Genomic DNA, 15,972 nt, shown 5'->3' with positions numbered 1-15,972 from the left:
CCAAGAATAAATCCTTTTGGACATCTCTTGGAGTGGTACCTAGGGAAAGTTTCAGGCTTAATGAGGCTGACACGGGAAAGTGGGAGAAGGCATATACACGTGTGCTTATTATTGTATGCTGCTGAAGTGTCTTACTGCTATTACTTGTGTATCTGGAAGAGTTGTTGAAAGCTCAGCAAGAAAAGCATCCAGATAACTGCTCTGAGTATGTACCTAGAGATTCAAACACTGCAGGTAAAGCTGTCCTTTTGACTGTTCAGTAGTTAACCAGGTTGGAGCAGATGAGATAGTTTTGAATTTCTGAAACCTCCGCATGCTAGGAGTTTTCACAGTCATATAAATTGATATTTCAGGAAAAAATGGAAGGCGAGACCTGCATTTCTAGTGGCAGTTTTTGCAAATCTTAAAAAGTTGCATCATCTGACTGACTCTTCTCATGTTGAGGTGAAAAAGGCACTGAGAAGAATTGGTGTCATCAGCACAGAACATCACTAGTTCTGCAGAAGGGGATTTAAGCCTCCGTGGCTCTAGCGTAGGAGTATCCAGAGGCTACAGGGGTTGACTTGAAGCCACGGCGCTGCAAGCGGAGCCTCTGTAACAGCATCCCACCGAATGTGCTTGCCGGAAGGGAAGCTGGTGTTTGTGGAGGTACCAGGCTGCCAGTGCCTTGGGATTCCTGGGAGAGGGGCTGGGCAGGTGACAGTTGGGCCTAAATATGAGGTATATCCGTGAATGAAGTGCTTCATTATTTGTGCCGGTAAACTAAGCCTTAAATGTGTGACCATCTTAACTTGCTGGCAATAGTTCAAGGGTAGAGCTGCCTGTGGAGCTTGCAGGTGAGCTTTGGAGTGGAGCTGTGAGTCAGAGCGTTTGCAGGACTCACTCAGGAGTCATTTGTGTCACGCTGGGTGGGAATTGTCAAAGCAGTATTGTGTTGCTGTGTATCAAACAAAGGACAGAGTTAAAATCTTAGGCTTTATTTTTTCAATTAAGAGTTTTTATTTATCCCTCAGGGACAAGCAAACAGAAAACAGTTTGTCTTGGCTATTGTGAGTGTTCATGGGGCAAGAAGGGGAGGGAGGGGACGAACAGCAAGAGCGAAGTGTTGCAGTAATGAGAATGAAGTCTTATTTTAGTTGATAGTTAATCAAGACATGTGGTTCCAGGAAGCAGGAACAGATGGCTTCGGGGTTTTTTCTGCTCTCTTATATCTTTGATTGTCACCAAGACTTACCATAAATGTTTTAACACCTGCCAGCTCTTTTTTCACCTTATAGATTTTTGCCCATCCTTGAAGACAGAGTAAGCTGTTAGACTTATCTGGCTTGTTTTCAGTCGATAATATTAATACATGAAGTCACCGAGAATTGGTCCCATGATTATCTTCTTACAAAGGGTGCTGCTTTTTGTAATAAAAAAACTTTGAGGATATTTATTACTCCAAATGCATTTTGATAATGAAGTAGGGCAAAACTGGCTGCATTTTATACCCGGGTGTTGTGTCTCCCTCTCCTATAGAAGAGAGACACCTAGTCAGAGGCAGTATTTGAGCCCTTCTGGAAGGTGCACGCTACCCCAGGGACTTGCAGGAACTGGCCTTGCTAAAGCAGGTCAGGCTTCTTGGTTTATGGCTTTTGTTCAGTATCACTCTTGCTTACCAGGGCATCCAGAGAGTCAGTTTTGCTTCTCCTGTATCCTCTTAACTGCCTTGAAGGATGATCTGAATTGCCTCCCAATTCTTCTTTTGCCAGGGTGGTGAAATCCAGGACTGCGCCTACTTCGACAGCGAAAGCACCTACAGCGAGTCGGAGCTCTTTCCCGATGAGGACGCAATGACTCTAGCACAGCAAGAGGTTCACCATGAGTCTGACATGGACAGTGCCATTGAGAGTGCCCAGAGCTCAGAGGCCTCCGACGTGTGTCGGAGCGAGGAGAAGGATGGTGTGCTTGGCGGCCTGTTTCTGCCTGGTGACAAGTGAGTGGTGGTTTTGCCCCATGGCAGCCCTGTTTTGAGGCATGTGCAAAAGGACCAGGGAGGAAGGAGCCTTTGTGTGACTAATCCCTACTGTGAGAAGCTGGGAATCCCTGAAGGATTTAGAAACTTCATATCCATTTACAATATAAGGGAGATGGATGTCCACATCCTAAGTGGCTTAGACAGTCTCAGCCCTGGCTCCGTCTGGCATGTTCTGTGAGCGGTCATGGAACTTGCATGTTGTGTGTTGAAGTGAAGGTGTTGGGTCTTCCCAGAATGAATCACTGTATTGGGATCCCTCAAACTTAGGATCTTCTGTAATCCCATAACTTTTATATACTGGAATCAAGTACTTCCTGCAAAGCAGTGCAATATGGGGAATGCTGCTTTAGCCTTTTATATGTCTAGTTATCTGAAGATGTGGGCTCTGCAGATTTGCTTTGCAACTCCATGTACCAAGTTAATTGTGTGTTTCTAATTTTCCATGACCTTTAGTGCACAACAGTAGCTTGTGTTTAACCCAGGGTGTCCTAGCATGTGTGTGTGTAACCATAGTTTGCTGTTAACACGAGCGTCTCTGTAATCCAAACTTGGCTCTTCCCAGGTGTGTACCTGGAGGGTGTTGGTAAAAGCCAACTGGAGGAAAGGGGCCCAACTTGATTTAATCCTGCTTTCATATGACTTAATGCCATGTTACAGGACAGAGCTCAACTGGGCTTGCTTTGTAAGCCTCTGCCCTGTCTTTCCTATTTTTGACTTGTCATCTTGGTTTGTGCCTCTTGAGCTTCTTTCATGGCCCAGACTGTCCTCCTTCTCCCTTCTGCGCCTCCTTGGGTCTTCTCTGTGCAGCCTTGTTGATACCCTTTTCCTGAATTCTCAGCTAGCTGAGATCTGGCCTTCTTCCACTTGCCCAAGCAATCCCAGAGACTTTATCAAGACAATTCCAGTTTTCATCAGCTCTTACGAAACTTGTTTCCTTGCCTTGCCATTCCCAGTTCTTCAAAGCACCTTGACTGACTTTTACCCATACTGTGTTTGAAATGAGTTCTCTTTCCTCCCAGCTCTTTTGAAGGAAATGGCAAGGAGACATTGTGCATCCTGTACCCTCCTTCTGGGGGCGGGGCAGGAACTACTAATAGCTACTGTGCTGCTACTAATGGATCCTGACTTATCCTCTGAGACCTCCTCAGCTATGGAAAATCTATGGGAAAACACTTGGGAAGCTTCATGCTTTTGTGTTAAAAGACACAATAGAAACTTTTGCCTTGGCCAAACCATGATACATGCTTGTTGAAGAAGTGGGTGGGGTGTGTGTCAGGTGTGTCAACCCTCTATGAAGTCCAGCTCTGAAGAACAGGAAGTAGCTTTTAAAAAACAAAACCAACAGAAAACAACAAACACCACAAACCTGAAAGCTTCCGTCAAAAAGTGTTAGAATGGGAAAAAACAGTTGCTTTTAGCAAGACCCTTGAAAATGACAGTGCAATTCCTAGACAGTTTCCAGCCTGAGGCTGGTTATGAGTTCAGGATTTACCCTAAGTATGGAGTGTTTCAACCCAAGCAGTTTAAAGTTTGGGAAAAACTGGCTAAGTTTGAGGAACTTAGCCAGGTAGTGCATGAGAGATAAGGCTGCCAAGCTCCAGTCTGTTGGCAAGTGATGTTCTAGGAGAAGTGATTATGCTGGAGAGTGGATTTTATGGACAAGTATGTGTTATCATTCCGACTGAGGACTAGTCATTACCTCCAGCCCTGGTGGAAGTGTTGCGAGGAGCTGCTTCTTAAGCTGGCTTGGTGTAACGACGTTGAGATGAAAACAGCAGTTGCAGTTACACAGATCATAGTCACCCAAAAACTTACCAATACACAGCACATCTGTGGCACAGCAGCTTTTTATGAATAGATGTTAGTGTGATGTGTTGAGCTTCTCACTAGTCCATCTCCCAGCCAAAGAGCCTCGTTAGATAAGTTTGATCTATTTCTAGTATGAGTATTCCTATCTTCACCATCTTCATCCTTTAATGGTGTGCCAGGCTTGACTTGCCCTAATTTCTGTTAATGTAAATTAGATAAATGAATTGCAGGTTATAAATGGATCTCATCAAAACAGGAAAAACAAAAGAGCACACATCTGAAATGTTGGCAGGCTTCCTCTTCTACTAATTGCTTTTGGAGGGAAGGGATATGCAAATAATGCTTGCACCATGCCAAAGGAGCACTGTTGAATCCCTCGTTTACAGCTCACAAGTGTAGTATTACAGGAAGAGGAATCTCCCTGTCTCCAAAAGCGTGGGGCATGGTTAAGAGGCTCAAGGTAGACTCAAAAGAAGCCTAAGAGGCAATATTGTCGAACTGCTGGAGAACATCAACTGGGAGCTACTGTGCCATGGCTCAGCTGGTGGAACTGAAGATACAAGCGCTGTGCACTGAAGCAAAGGGAGTGAAAAACTTAACCCAGTCTGCGCAAAGCGTCAGCAGGTTGAATCAGTGCCTTGTCTGTGTTGCAGAAGGGCACTGGATTCTGCTTTGTCGGAAGAACAGTAATTAATATGGAGCAACTCCAGGGCTTCACAAGCGGAGCATCTGTTTCAGGCCTTAGATGTGCATTTTCTGTAGGGAGAAATTTGTTTCTAGGAACTTGTATGTGAATTTACTGACTTGTCTGTTTGAATGGCTGACTGAGGCGGGAGCTGAGCAACCCTGTGTAATACAACTGCCTCTGTAAGGTAGCACACTGCGTGGTAGGCTGGACTCTGGGCAGGAGAAGCACCGTCTGTGCACCCTCTGCAGCAAACTTGCTCTGTTGTACTAGATGTGCTCAAAACTGCTCTGCCAGCTGCTTTCCTATGGTGCCTGGCTCTGCTGATCTGTTTAGCTGTATACCCTCTCTCTCTGAGGTCACAGTCTTGCCATTCTCTACCTGTTTGGCATTATCTTAGGTACTTCTCTAGTAGTAAAACAGCCTTTTCTTATCATCCATATTTCTTTTGAAAGACGTGTTTTGTCACCATGGAAGGAAGGGCAGGAACCCAGCATCCGTTAGGTCACATCTGTAGCTTTAGTGACTCTCTGGCATGCAATGAGCTCAAGTTTGTTTCTGGCCACACAAAAGAGGGTGGCTGGAGTTCATGGGGTGTGGGAGAGGATTCATGGGTATTACTGGGAAACTTTGATTGTGGAATACTGCGACAGCCTCTGGTTTGTACGTGTTCCTCTCGCTATCCCATGCATTTTGGAGTTGTCTGCACTGTTCCTGCATTCAGAACAGAAGTCCCATAAGCAGCAGTCTTCACCACCACATGGAAATGATGACTGAGCATTGTCAAGGTGTGCTCTTTAAAGTGAAATGGTTTGTGTTGATCCAAACCCATCTCACAGGTAGCTTGTTCATAGATTCTCTTGCTCTTGTCTTTCAAGGCACTATGTCAAATGCACGAGGTGTGTTTAGCACTTCAGTTTTTTAGCACAAAGTAGGTGGGTTACAACTTCAAATGAGGGGACAAGCTGTTAAGGTGGAAGATTCAATGTGAGGTGAGAGGCTATTAAAGTCAGCCTTCGAGATGTTTTGACCTCTTGTTTCAGGTCAAGTCCCCACAACCCTTCTGCAGCATCTGACCTCTCAACTTATTCCACCGCCTCTCTGATCAGTAATGAAGAACAGTTTGAAGACTATGGGGAAGGAGATGATGTGGATTTTACTCCCAGTAGCCCATGCCCTGATGATGAGACCAGAACCAACGCCTACTCTGACCTTGGCTCATCTGTATCTTCCAGGTTGCTCCTTATTCATTAACAAACAATTTTGTTCTTCTCTGAGCATGGGTGACTGTCCCAGAGTTGACACTGGTTACATAGACTTGCCCTAAAAGCAAAACGTTATCGGTTCATTTTGTGCCTCTGACAGACTACGTTTAATAATGAGAGCTATAGCAAATACATTGTTTCTGATAACCTCTGTTGGGTTCTGTTGAAATAACTGGGCTGTTTTGCTTGTGGAGATTTCTTTCAGTCGCACACAGCAGATTTCACAGTTAGGGGCTAGTGTTGGAAGTTATTTGCTGCAAGCTGGAAACCAGTTTTGCGCTATGCACCAGCCCTGATGCAACGGAGAGAAGATCTGCAAGAGAGCTGTTTCTCGTTAGTCTTCTGATGCTACAAATCCTTAGCACTAACCTGTAAGGTGAAGTGCTGTGTAGGGACAGGGATTTGTTTGAAACAAGCGTCTATTTGACTTTGAATGTCTTGGAGAACATAAGCAAATAGCTGCTGTCTGTTAGGAGCTGGAAATGCCACTACAGTCCACCAGTTTCCTGAATGTGACCTCAGTCTCTGTAGCTTTTACGTCCTGTGACCAAGTCAGTTGCTGATTTTAAAATCCTTCCCCAAGCAAGGGAATGGGTGAGCAGGTTTGAGGAGGTGCTGAGCGTGAAGATGCTCTAGGATTTGTCTGCTTGGATCAATAGCACATGAAGGTCTTGTGCTTCATTGCTAACACAGGACAAACTCACTGCATCCCTCTGTTCCGCATGCAACCCCCACGTGCTACCCTCTGTTTCAAGCACTTCTGCAATCCAGCCTTGCCACCTATGTCATGCATGCAGAGCCAGCACCCTCCACTGCCCCTTCATGATGGTGGCTTGTGTCCTTCATCCCCTATTTCCTCAGGTTTATGCAGTCCTTTCCATTCTCATTCCTGGGACTCTGTGCACTTCATGCCATGATTGCTCTCTTTTATTTGAGTTTATTTTCTCTATCATGCCAAGAGCTACTTTTACCTACTCTTCAGACCTATGTCCACTTCTCCTTTCCTCCTCATTCTAGGGTTCCTTCCGTCCTACCATCTGAGGGGGGTCGTGTGACTACTTCTTACCAGAGTGCTCTGTTTTTCTTCTTCCTGTCTTTCTCTTGGAGAAAAGACTCTTCAGGTTGCATGGCAGGCTCTAATGGGAAGATCAGCAAGATGGGAGGGGGACATTGCTGAGGTGGAACATACTAATGTAGCTGCTTTTGCTACATGCATCGCATGGATTCTGTATACCTTGTGCTATTCTTCCAGTCACACAAACTGATTCTGTCCACTGACACCCAGAACACGTCCTCTGTAAAGCCTCAGCTCAGACAGGTAGACTTGCCCTAAGACTGGCACTCTTCATCATCATCTCTGTTAGATGAGCTGCAGTTAGAGGTGGTTCCCCAAGTCCCTTGTCTCTGATTTTCACACACAGACACACAGTGAAGAGGAAGATCTGTTATGAGTTGGTTACTACAGCCAGTAACATCTCTCCTTTCCTGCAAACAGTGCTGGCCAAACACCCCGAAAAATGAGGCATGTTTATAACAGCGAGTTACTGGATGTTTACTGCTCACAGTGCTGCAAAAAGATAAATCTACTCAACGATTTGGAAGCCAGGCTGAAAAACTTGAAAGCAAACAGGTAAGCAGCCTATTGCACTGCTTTTAGCAGTGCCTCCTTGAAATGGGACTAGCTAGTAGCAAGAGGAGAAGAGGAGCGATTCTGCTCCTTCCCTATGTCCCATTCTGTCTACACATGTGGTGTTCTTACAAAACAGTAAGAAATTCAGACCTTGACATCTAGCCTGAACCAAAATGCTGCTCTTCATTAGATAGTAAGTATTTTTCTGACTAAGGGTGCAGACAGTGTTAATAAACTAAAGTATTTTAGCCAATGAGCTCTTTGGTTGCAGAGTGAGAGTGATATTTCCAGGAATTTTTCCCAGGAAGTGAGATCTGCTGTGCTGCTTAGTGCAGATCTGTAGTTAGCTACTGTTTTCTCCAGGTGGGAAGGAGCGATCTGGCAGATCCTTAGCTAATGCATATAACCTTACATACACCTCTCCTAAAGCCATTGGTCAGCAGAGGTACTTCATTCCTGTGGGATTTTTTTTGTCCTCAAGGAAACTTAGAAAAATGATGAATCCTATGGCAGAAGTTACTTTTGGGGTTCTTTGCAATTTCAACTTTTTCCTTACGTTTCTGTATCTGCTACTCCATCCACTTCTAAACTGTGCTGAGCACTTGGGAAGAATCCAGTGCTTCCAACAGTCAGCTGGGGGTTTTGAAGGAAATTATTTGGTGGGCTTCTAGCTCCCCCTAGAAACTGAATGGAAATCCTGTCTGCATAATCCTTGGCACAGAGCACACTGCGCTGCTGCTGCTCCTAACCACTCAGCAGTTTGGTACTTGCTAGGAACAATGTTCCTGCCCTAGCAAGGAGTCTGCGAACACCCAGACCGTGACCGGCTGGGGCTTTGGTAATTTTTTGAGTGAGGCTGTATATACCTGCCTGAAAGAGAGCAACGCTCTAACGAAGAGCCGTGTGTCTGTGTGCACACAGAGATGCAACATCCTCTTATCAAGAGATGCAGCTGGATAGTTTGATTTTGTTCTAGTGCTGTTGTCTGGTCCTTCATTTAGATAATACCAGTCTCTGGCTGCAAAAGGGACCTGTAAAAATGGAAAGCATCTCGATTCCTGTGCTGAACTGGGAAGCGTTGTGGGGAAGGATAAACTAACTGTTTATAAAATGATCTAAAAACTGGGAATCCAGAATAAATGTCCATCACTAACTTAGTGTCCCTGTGTGGTGTTTCTAATGTTAGTTTCTCTCTGATTTACACTGACAAATCTCTGCTAAATATAACAATATTCACAAATTGACTTATTAATGATCACAGTAATTTGTGGCTCCACTCCTGTTCACGTAGTTGGTAACTGCAGCTTTTGATTAAGTTATCTAAGAATATTGTTCACAGAATCATTTTTTTACTTCACTGAAAAAGTCAATGTTATGTTTCATTGTGAAATTGCATTGTGCAATTTCATTGTGCAAAAAGCTGGAGTTTAAACTAAGATTGAATCCAACACTGATCAAGTATATGTTTAATTCCTATGTCATTCCTTCTGTATCCATATAGCCCTAACAGGAAAATATCAAGCACAGCTTTTGGAAGGTAAGAGCCTTCAACTTTTTTATTAATACATGTCAAATCAGCTGTAACAATTCCAGAAGTGGAGGTGGGAGGAGAGAGGAGGAATAAGTTTAGGAAAACAAAAATGTGCCAAGACAAGTTTTCAGAGGAAGGGGCCTGTATTTGGATGGGGATATTACAAAGTATAGAAGCCACTCCTAGTCTTGGAGCAGGCCCCTGAACTGGAAAGAGCTCTGTTAAGAACATAGATAGTTGGTTCCTTGTGTGCCAACTTTCTTCCTTTATACTGCTATTCCATCAGTCCAGCTATTGCATCTCTCACCCTCATAACGTGGGCGTTTTTGTTGTTGTTGTTGCTGAAATGAGAAGGAAAGCAAGAGCATTCCTTTAAAAAGGACATACAGAATCATGATTTTCCTTTGAATGAATGAACCAGCTCTGGGCTGGGGAGGGCTCTAAGTTTCAAGAATATTTTGTTTAATCTCCAGTGTTATGACACTATTCTGTAGTGGGAACTGCTTGAGATTTCTTTTTTCTGTTTTTTTTAAGAAATTCTTACTGTATGAAATTTTCTAGATTAACTGTACCAAGCAGTGCGCAGTGGTGACCATGTTTTAAATTTCTAATAAAGCAAGTACAACTCTACATAGTGTGAATAAGGCTAAGTAGTTTTTAAACTATGTTAATACTGGTGGCAGATCCTATCAAAAGCAAAAAAGAACTCACACCCTGGAACTAATGATCTTGCTCAGTATGACTTCATTTAGCTACCAGTCTCTTGTAAGACTTATGCTTAAACAGTTGTCACTGAAATGATTGCACAGGTTTTAGCATCAGATGTTCAAAATGGAAAGCCAGGCTATAAGCCAGTACCCAGACTTTCTCCTCCAATCCTCATCAGGCAAAATAATTATCCTTCTGATCTTTCAGACAACTCTTCCACAACAGTAACTTCAGCAGCAGTAATGGCAGCACAGAAGACCTGTTCAGAGACAGTATAGACTCCTGTGATAATGATATAACTGAAAAGGTGAGAAGATGTGTGCACTGTGATTAATGTACCCCACAAAATCCTGCTGGCGACATGCATCAATTGACAAAGCTCTCTTGCTCAGAGTTGCCAGTGATCTGAGGTAGCTCATTCAAAATGTCCTTGATGCTCCATTAATGTTAAGACTTTGCTTCACAAGAGCTGTGCAAGTACAGCTGTAGGCATTGTATTAGTGCTTCTTTACTGTGTATTTGCGTTGATCACCTTCAAGGAAGGTGCAGGGTCTAGGGAACTCGGGATTTCAGAGCTTAATTTTGCTGCTGGCTTTGCAGCGAAGCATGCCATCGTTAAAAAGGGTAGCATAGCTAAATGTCAATTGGTAACAGTGAGAGGATGTATGAAGAGAGATTCAAATTCTCAATTCTTTTCTACTTCCCCTTCCAGGTAACATACCTAGAAAAAAAGGTGACAGAACTGGAGAATGATAACCTGACAAATGGTGATCTGAAGAGCAAACTGAAACAAGAGAACACGCAGCTAGTTCACAGGTAATGAATCACGGAGCCAGTTCTCCTCATCACGTGAGAGCAGAGCTAGAACAAAGTTGTAGGGAAGGAATGTCTCTACCTGTAAAATATCACCAAGTCTTCTGCCTTGATGCTGACAGACAAGATAAGGCTTCATCTGAGAAGTCCAGGTGAAATAGGGCTGCCTTGCTGAATTTTCAGCAAGCAGAGGCCTTCCAAGAAAGTTTTAGTACAGAGACGTTACTGACTTGGACAGAGCAAGCTCTTCTGTTATAAGAGGTTACTGCTGAATTTTTTTTCTTGCATGTAGCAAGAGCAAAGACTGGCTCATAGTCCCAACTTCTTGAAATTGAGAATGAGAGAATAATAAATGAACTGATACTACTTAGTTCTATACTAGTTGGAAGACTATATACCAAGAGGGACACTGGTAGAGGTTAAATGCCAAGAGAGATGGTGAAGTAGAATGAAATAAAGGAGTGGGGAGGAAAGAGAGAGGCAATGAAGTTGCACGTGTTATTTTTTTTTTTTTTTAAGTACTTATGGAGCTATTACTGAAATGAGATCTGGTTTCCTTAGAGTTCATGAGCTAGAAGAACTACTGAAAGACCAAGAGACATCAGCAGAACAGACCTTGGAAGAAGAAATAAAGAGACATCGAGAAGCATATAGCAAGTACGAAAAAGAGAAAGGCACTGAAATTGAACTGCTAAATACAAGGTAACAAACATCTTAGTGCCACCCAGAACAGAGTACAAGTTCTGTTTTTCATTTCTACTTTGTGTGTAAACGTAGGCTGTTCACAACTAGACAGTGCACAGATGGTTACAGGTTAGTAGTTGAATGGAGTAGCTGTGCAGTTGCATGTCTAACACCCAAAAGCTTGGAGGATGCTTTACATTAATGCTTTAATCCACGTGGCCCATGTAGACAGCTTAGCTGGATGTTTGGCTTGGATTCAAGGAGGGAATTGTGACCAGCTGTAGCCAACACTTGTGTCTGTTTATTTCTTCCTACTTAGCTCTTTTTAGATGTTGTTAGGAGCACAAGAATCTGAGGGTTGTTATAGCGTTTTTGACCCTAAAAACAAACAAATAGAAAGCACCCAATAGCTCATGATAAAAAATGCTAAGATTAGAAAGATTTTTCTAGTTTGATCTTTCTATCGAGTCCAAGTGAAATGTCATTCTTGAAGAGGCATCTGCTGTAAGATTATTTTTTGTTGTTGTTGTTATTGACACAGGGTTCAACAACTGGAAGAAGAAAACGATGAGCTGAAAAGCACTGTCACACGACTGAAATCACAAACGGAGAGATTAGATGAGGTAACAAAACCCCTGAGTGCTTGAGCAATTTAACAGCAGCTCGATTTGTGTAAGTGCAAACTCATGTAGTGATTGACCCAGCTTCTTTAACTTGCCTTCCCTAAACAAGGATATTGATGGAGTTGGAACATTGGTCACCGTTAGTGGCAGGAATGCCCTGAGACACATGCCAGGTTATGACCAGCTGTGTCTATAGATTTGTATTGTCAAACTGAAGATGGCTCATACACTTGCAAGGTAGTTATGAAGTTCCCCTCTTATTCTAGGAAAGGCAACGCATGTCAGATAGGTTGGAAGACACTAGTCTGCGACTGAAGGATGAAATGGATTTGTACAAGAGAATGATGGACAAGCTGCGGCAGAACAGGCTGGAATTTAACAAGGAGAGGGAAGCCACGCAGGAGGTAGGTGTGAAGAGGGGTGTAAGTCCAGGCAATCACATCTCATCTGCATGGCAGCCCATCTGAAAAAGAATGGACAGACAGGATGAACACTGAAAATACAATGAATGTATTACTGGGTTGTGTTTCTATGGGAGGAGTACCCTATAGGGCGATGAGTGCTGCAAAAATACTTAATAAATGGCAATCCCTGACCCAAAGAGTTTAGAACTCTTTGAGAACTTGCAGCCTTGAATGTGTGCCCTAACATTTCTTTCACTAAGTTTGCAAGGAGAATTGTGCCTTTCGAACTTGAAGGTTAGACATCAGAGCAGCTTCCAGCTTTGAAGCAGTTTAAGTGACCTGTGCTTCCATAGAAGAGCAAGTGGCTGTATTGTAGGACCATCTGGCCTCAGCCAGGCTCACCCAGTGCTTTTGTCGGAGCACATTGGTGCAGGGCAGAGATGGTTGCTGCCAGAGAGGGCTGGTCTTGCAGGGACTGGAGAGACATGGCCTTCTTGCATGCCCACAGCTCATTGAAGACTTGCGGAAGGAACTGGAGCACTTGCAGCTTTACAAGCTGGAATGTGAGCGTCCTGGACGTGGGAGAAGCTCCTCATCCAGCGTGAGTGAATTCAACGCCAAAACCAGAGAGGTGGAAATGGAGCATGAAATAAAACGGCTGAAGCAGGTGAGCCGGGAGGGCCACTCGATCCATGTGAAACGTGCAGGACTGCTTTGAAAAATGCCTGAAGCTGCAACCCCTGGCACGCTGCCTTTGGGTTTTGTACGCCCCTTCCCACACAAGCGCAAGACCCACGTTGCACCTATCTAGGACTTCTTTGCACAGGAAATGCCTGTGTTCAGGCAGGGAGGACTTGTCACTGGTGATAAGAGAGTTGCTGTTAACTTGCAGCCTAACCATATGTTGTCCAAGCTAGCTGTGATTTTAAAAATTTATTTATTTTTTAATGAATCCTTATAGGAGGAACTTAAAAGCAATGTCTTTTCATCCTTAAATAGGAGAATCAGAAACTTCGTGACCAAAATGATGATCTTAATGGGCAGATCCTAAGTCTTAGTCTTTACGAAGCTAAAAATCTCTTTGCAACGCAAACAAAAGCCCAGTCACTGGCTGCTGAAATTGATTCTGCATCAAGGGATGAGGTAATACACTTTTAAAAAATCAAGTACTACATCCAAAAATATGAATTTTTCAATGTAATTAGTTGTCAAGGTTGAGCTATCTGAAGCTGAAAAATGAACAACAGTAAAATCTGCCGTATTAGGAGTTGGAGTGTTAGAAGATTGTCTTCAATCTAACAGTGTTTTTGGATGCTCCTTTTAATATAACTCTTCCATTTTTCTCTCTCAAAAAATTGGCATTATTAGAATCTCAGTGAACTGTTTTACAATGGATTTATTTTAACATCTTCTATCTTAGAGCATTGTGATATTATGACATAAATTTCATACAGAAATTACTATAGCTAGTTACTTAAATTTTTACTTTCTGTTCTAGATTTCTAAGTTACTTCAGTAACAAGCTCTCACTTAGATCTGAATTTGAGCTATACATTCCCTGTAGCAGAGCTGAATTCTTGGAGAAAGCAGGTCATGTGCAAGTAATAATCTGGTAATGCTTTGGAAGATATGACAGGAGACCCGTTTGTATGTGGGCTGAGTCAAGCTGGTACAGCTTCCTTTAAGCTCCAGGACAGATCGTGAGATCAGGGAAGAAGGGAAGTTAGTGATGAAGGAGATTAAAAGCAATTGTTCGCCTTTTATGCTGTATTTTTTCTGGACAGAAGAGTCCTGCAACAAACCTTCTTACCCAGTCTGTACTTGAATGACCCTGTTAGCCTTAGCTTCTGGGCATCCCTTGAAGTGAAGTCTATACTCGAGTTTGTTGCTGAACCAGAATACTGTGAAGAAAGACTGTTTAATTGTTGAACTCTAATTTGGGTAAAAACAAATTGGGCTTTTGCTATTGTTAAGATAAATCTTTATTTCTCCTTCTCAATCTCATGACTCTGGCTCATGCAATACCCAGCACTCCCCCTCTAAAGGAGGAAAGTTCCTTACAGCTGTGGCCCAGGCTTAGCAAACCTCACAGACCTGCATAAACTTTTCCCATTGTGCCATTTTTCCTCTATAATCAAAATGAAGGTAAGAAATTGCAGATTCGGGGTGAGACTTTTATGAAGGCTAATGGAAATGGACACTCAAATCACATTAGCTTTAGGAGGATCTGAGGCTCTGACACTCCTAGACAGCTTTGTCAGTTTGGCATTAAACATGTGGAGTATAAAAAGCAAACAGTCTTCATCTTTGAAGAGTTTGAGGGGCCTTTCACAGCTCAAAGGTCTAGTGAAATATGTCTTTGATATAGAACATAGAATATTCAGCGGGTTGTTCTTGAGGAGTAGGTAGCTGTGTTGTTTTGGGGTTTTTTAGTAGGGTTGATTTGGGTTTTTTTGAGAGAGAGCATGCACATGATACAGAGGCAAGCACATATAGTTCCCAAAACACTGAAATCCTTGTTCTGTTCAGCAGCCCTTTCATGCAAAGTGTGTTAGATTTCAGTAGATATGAAAAAATTGAGTATCATGAAGTTCTTGCACTGAGATGAGGAAGGTCATCCATGGTTTGGATGCAGGGTGGGTTGGTGTATTAGATGGGGAATTTTGTTTCAGATGACCTGCCAAAAGATTCCCGATTACGATAGTTCACCACCGTCCTTAATCGTAAAGATCTCTAACCTACAGATTGTTCCTAATAAAGATACAGGAGGAGCCAGAGGTAGAATACCTGTCACAAAAGGCAATTAGTGATCCTGAGAAGGTGCGAGTGTCTCAGCTGTCTGCATTTCGTGCTATTATGTACACTAGTGAGAATGTTTCAAGATTAACTTTGAAATGTTGTGTTTCAGCTCATGGAAGCCCTTAAAGAACAGGAAGAGATCAATTACAGATTGCGACAGTATATGGACAAGATCATATTGGCAATCCTAGACCACAACCCGTCTATCTTGGAAATAAAGAATTGAAGAGCAGATGAGAAGGAAAAGCAGCAACTGCCTGATATTTCTGCACATGCCACTGGATCTAAACAACACTCTGATACTGTAAATTAATCTATAAATATATATATACACTACGTGTGAGCGTGGGTGCGCGGGTGTGTTTATATGATGTTTGGTACACGGTTATTTGTCATTGAATTGGCTTGGTTAGACTTTTTCCATGCACTTTCAATACCTGTGATAAGATGGATACTGTATATTAATGTAATAACAATATAACTGGATCATGCTGTTTTAGATACTGGACAAAATGACTCTACCTCTAGTTGTAAAGGTAAAAAAGACAATGGAAACATATGGATGTGGCCCTAACTTTAGGAGCAAGAATTGTTCTTTCGTTCTTCCAGGAATTTGGGTACCACAAACCAATTAACATACCCAGGTTCAGTTCCTGACTGGTGCTGACTGTGTAATTTCCTATTTGATTTAGTTTTAGTGCTTAAACCACACATAGGATAACAAAAACAAACTTTGGGAAACAGGAAAGACACAAAGTAAAAGGGAAGAAGAGGAAGATATTGCAAAATTGTTGCTATTTGTGAAAAATCACCATCCACTTGTTTACCACTGTCAGCACAAAGTGCTTTTTATGTAAGATCACTTTGGAGCCTGCTTTGGGATGTTCTGAGCCAGCCTGCTCTGTAGTGTGTGTGCGCGCATGTGTATTTTTTTATGCCAGGGTCCCTGTAGCACTGAGGCTAAGAAGCTCTGCAAATCTGTTCCCCTATTTTCAGGGGTTTAT

The 15,972-nt window shown here is 42.8% G+C and overlaps 1 protein-coding gene across 2 annotated transcripts in view; it reads left to right on the top strand.

Moving 5' to 3' along the window:
• Nucleotides 1-15,194, top strand: part of RAB11FIP4 (RAB11 family interacting protein 4) — a 119,049-nt gene extending 103,855 nt beyond the window's left edge. The window contains exons 4-15 of one of the 2 annotated variants that reach the window (XM_086624012.1): nucleotides 1,752-1,975; nucleotides 5,555-5,746; nucleotides 7,272-7,406; nucleotides 8,908-8,943; nucleotides 9,853-9,952; nucleotides 10,358-10,461; nucleotides 11,020-11,160; nucleotides 11,684-11,765; nucleotides 12,032-12,169; nucleotides 12,678-12,836; nucleotides 13,169-13,312; nucleotides 15,078-15,194. In XM_086624012.1, the coding sequence (XP_086480138.1) occupies nucleotides 1,752-1,975; nucleotides 5,555-5,746; nucleotides 7,272-7,406; nucleotides 8,908-8,943; nucleotides 9,853-9,952; nucleotides 10,358-10,461; nucleotides 11,020-11,160; nucleotides 11,684-11,765; nucleotides 12,032-12,169; nucleotides 12,678-12,836; nucleotides 13,169-13,312; nucleotides 15,078-15,194 (1,572 nt within the window). Of the gene's footprint in view, nucleotides 1-1,751; nucleotides 1,976-5,554; nucleotides 5,747-7,271; nucleotides 7,407-8,907; nucleotides 8,944-9,852; nucleotides 9,953-10,357; nucleotides 10,462-11,019; nucleotides 11,161-11,683; nucleotides 11,766-12,031; nucleotides 12,170-12,677; nucleotides 12,837-13,168; nucleotides 13,313-15,077 lie in introns of those variants that run through there. The other variant, XM_086624013.1, reaches the window with a different exon arrangement.
• Nucleotides 15,195-15,972: the final 778 nt, after the last annotated feature.

Source organism: Tauraco erythrolophus, chromosome 20 (assembly GCF_009769465.1).
Source record: "Tauraco erythrolophus isolate bTauEry1 chromosome 20, bTauEry1.pri, whole genome shotgun sequence".
In the NCBI taxonomy this organism is placed as follows: domain Eukaryota; kingdom Metazoa; phylum Chordata; class Aves; order Musophagiformes; family Musophagidae; genus Tauraco; species Tauraco erythrolophus.
The sequence above is the reverse complement of the archived record's forward strand: the minus strand, read 5'-3'. Positions and strand labels throughout refer to the sequence as shown.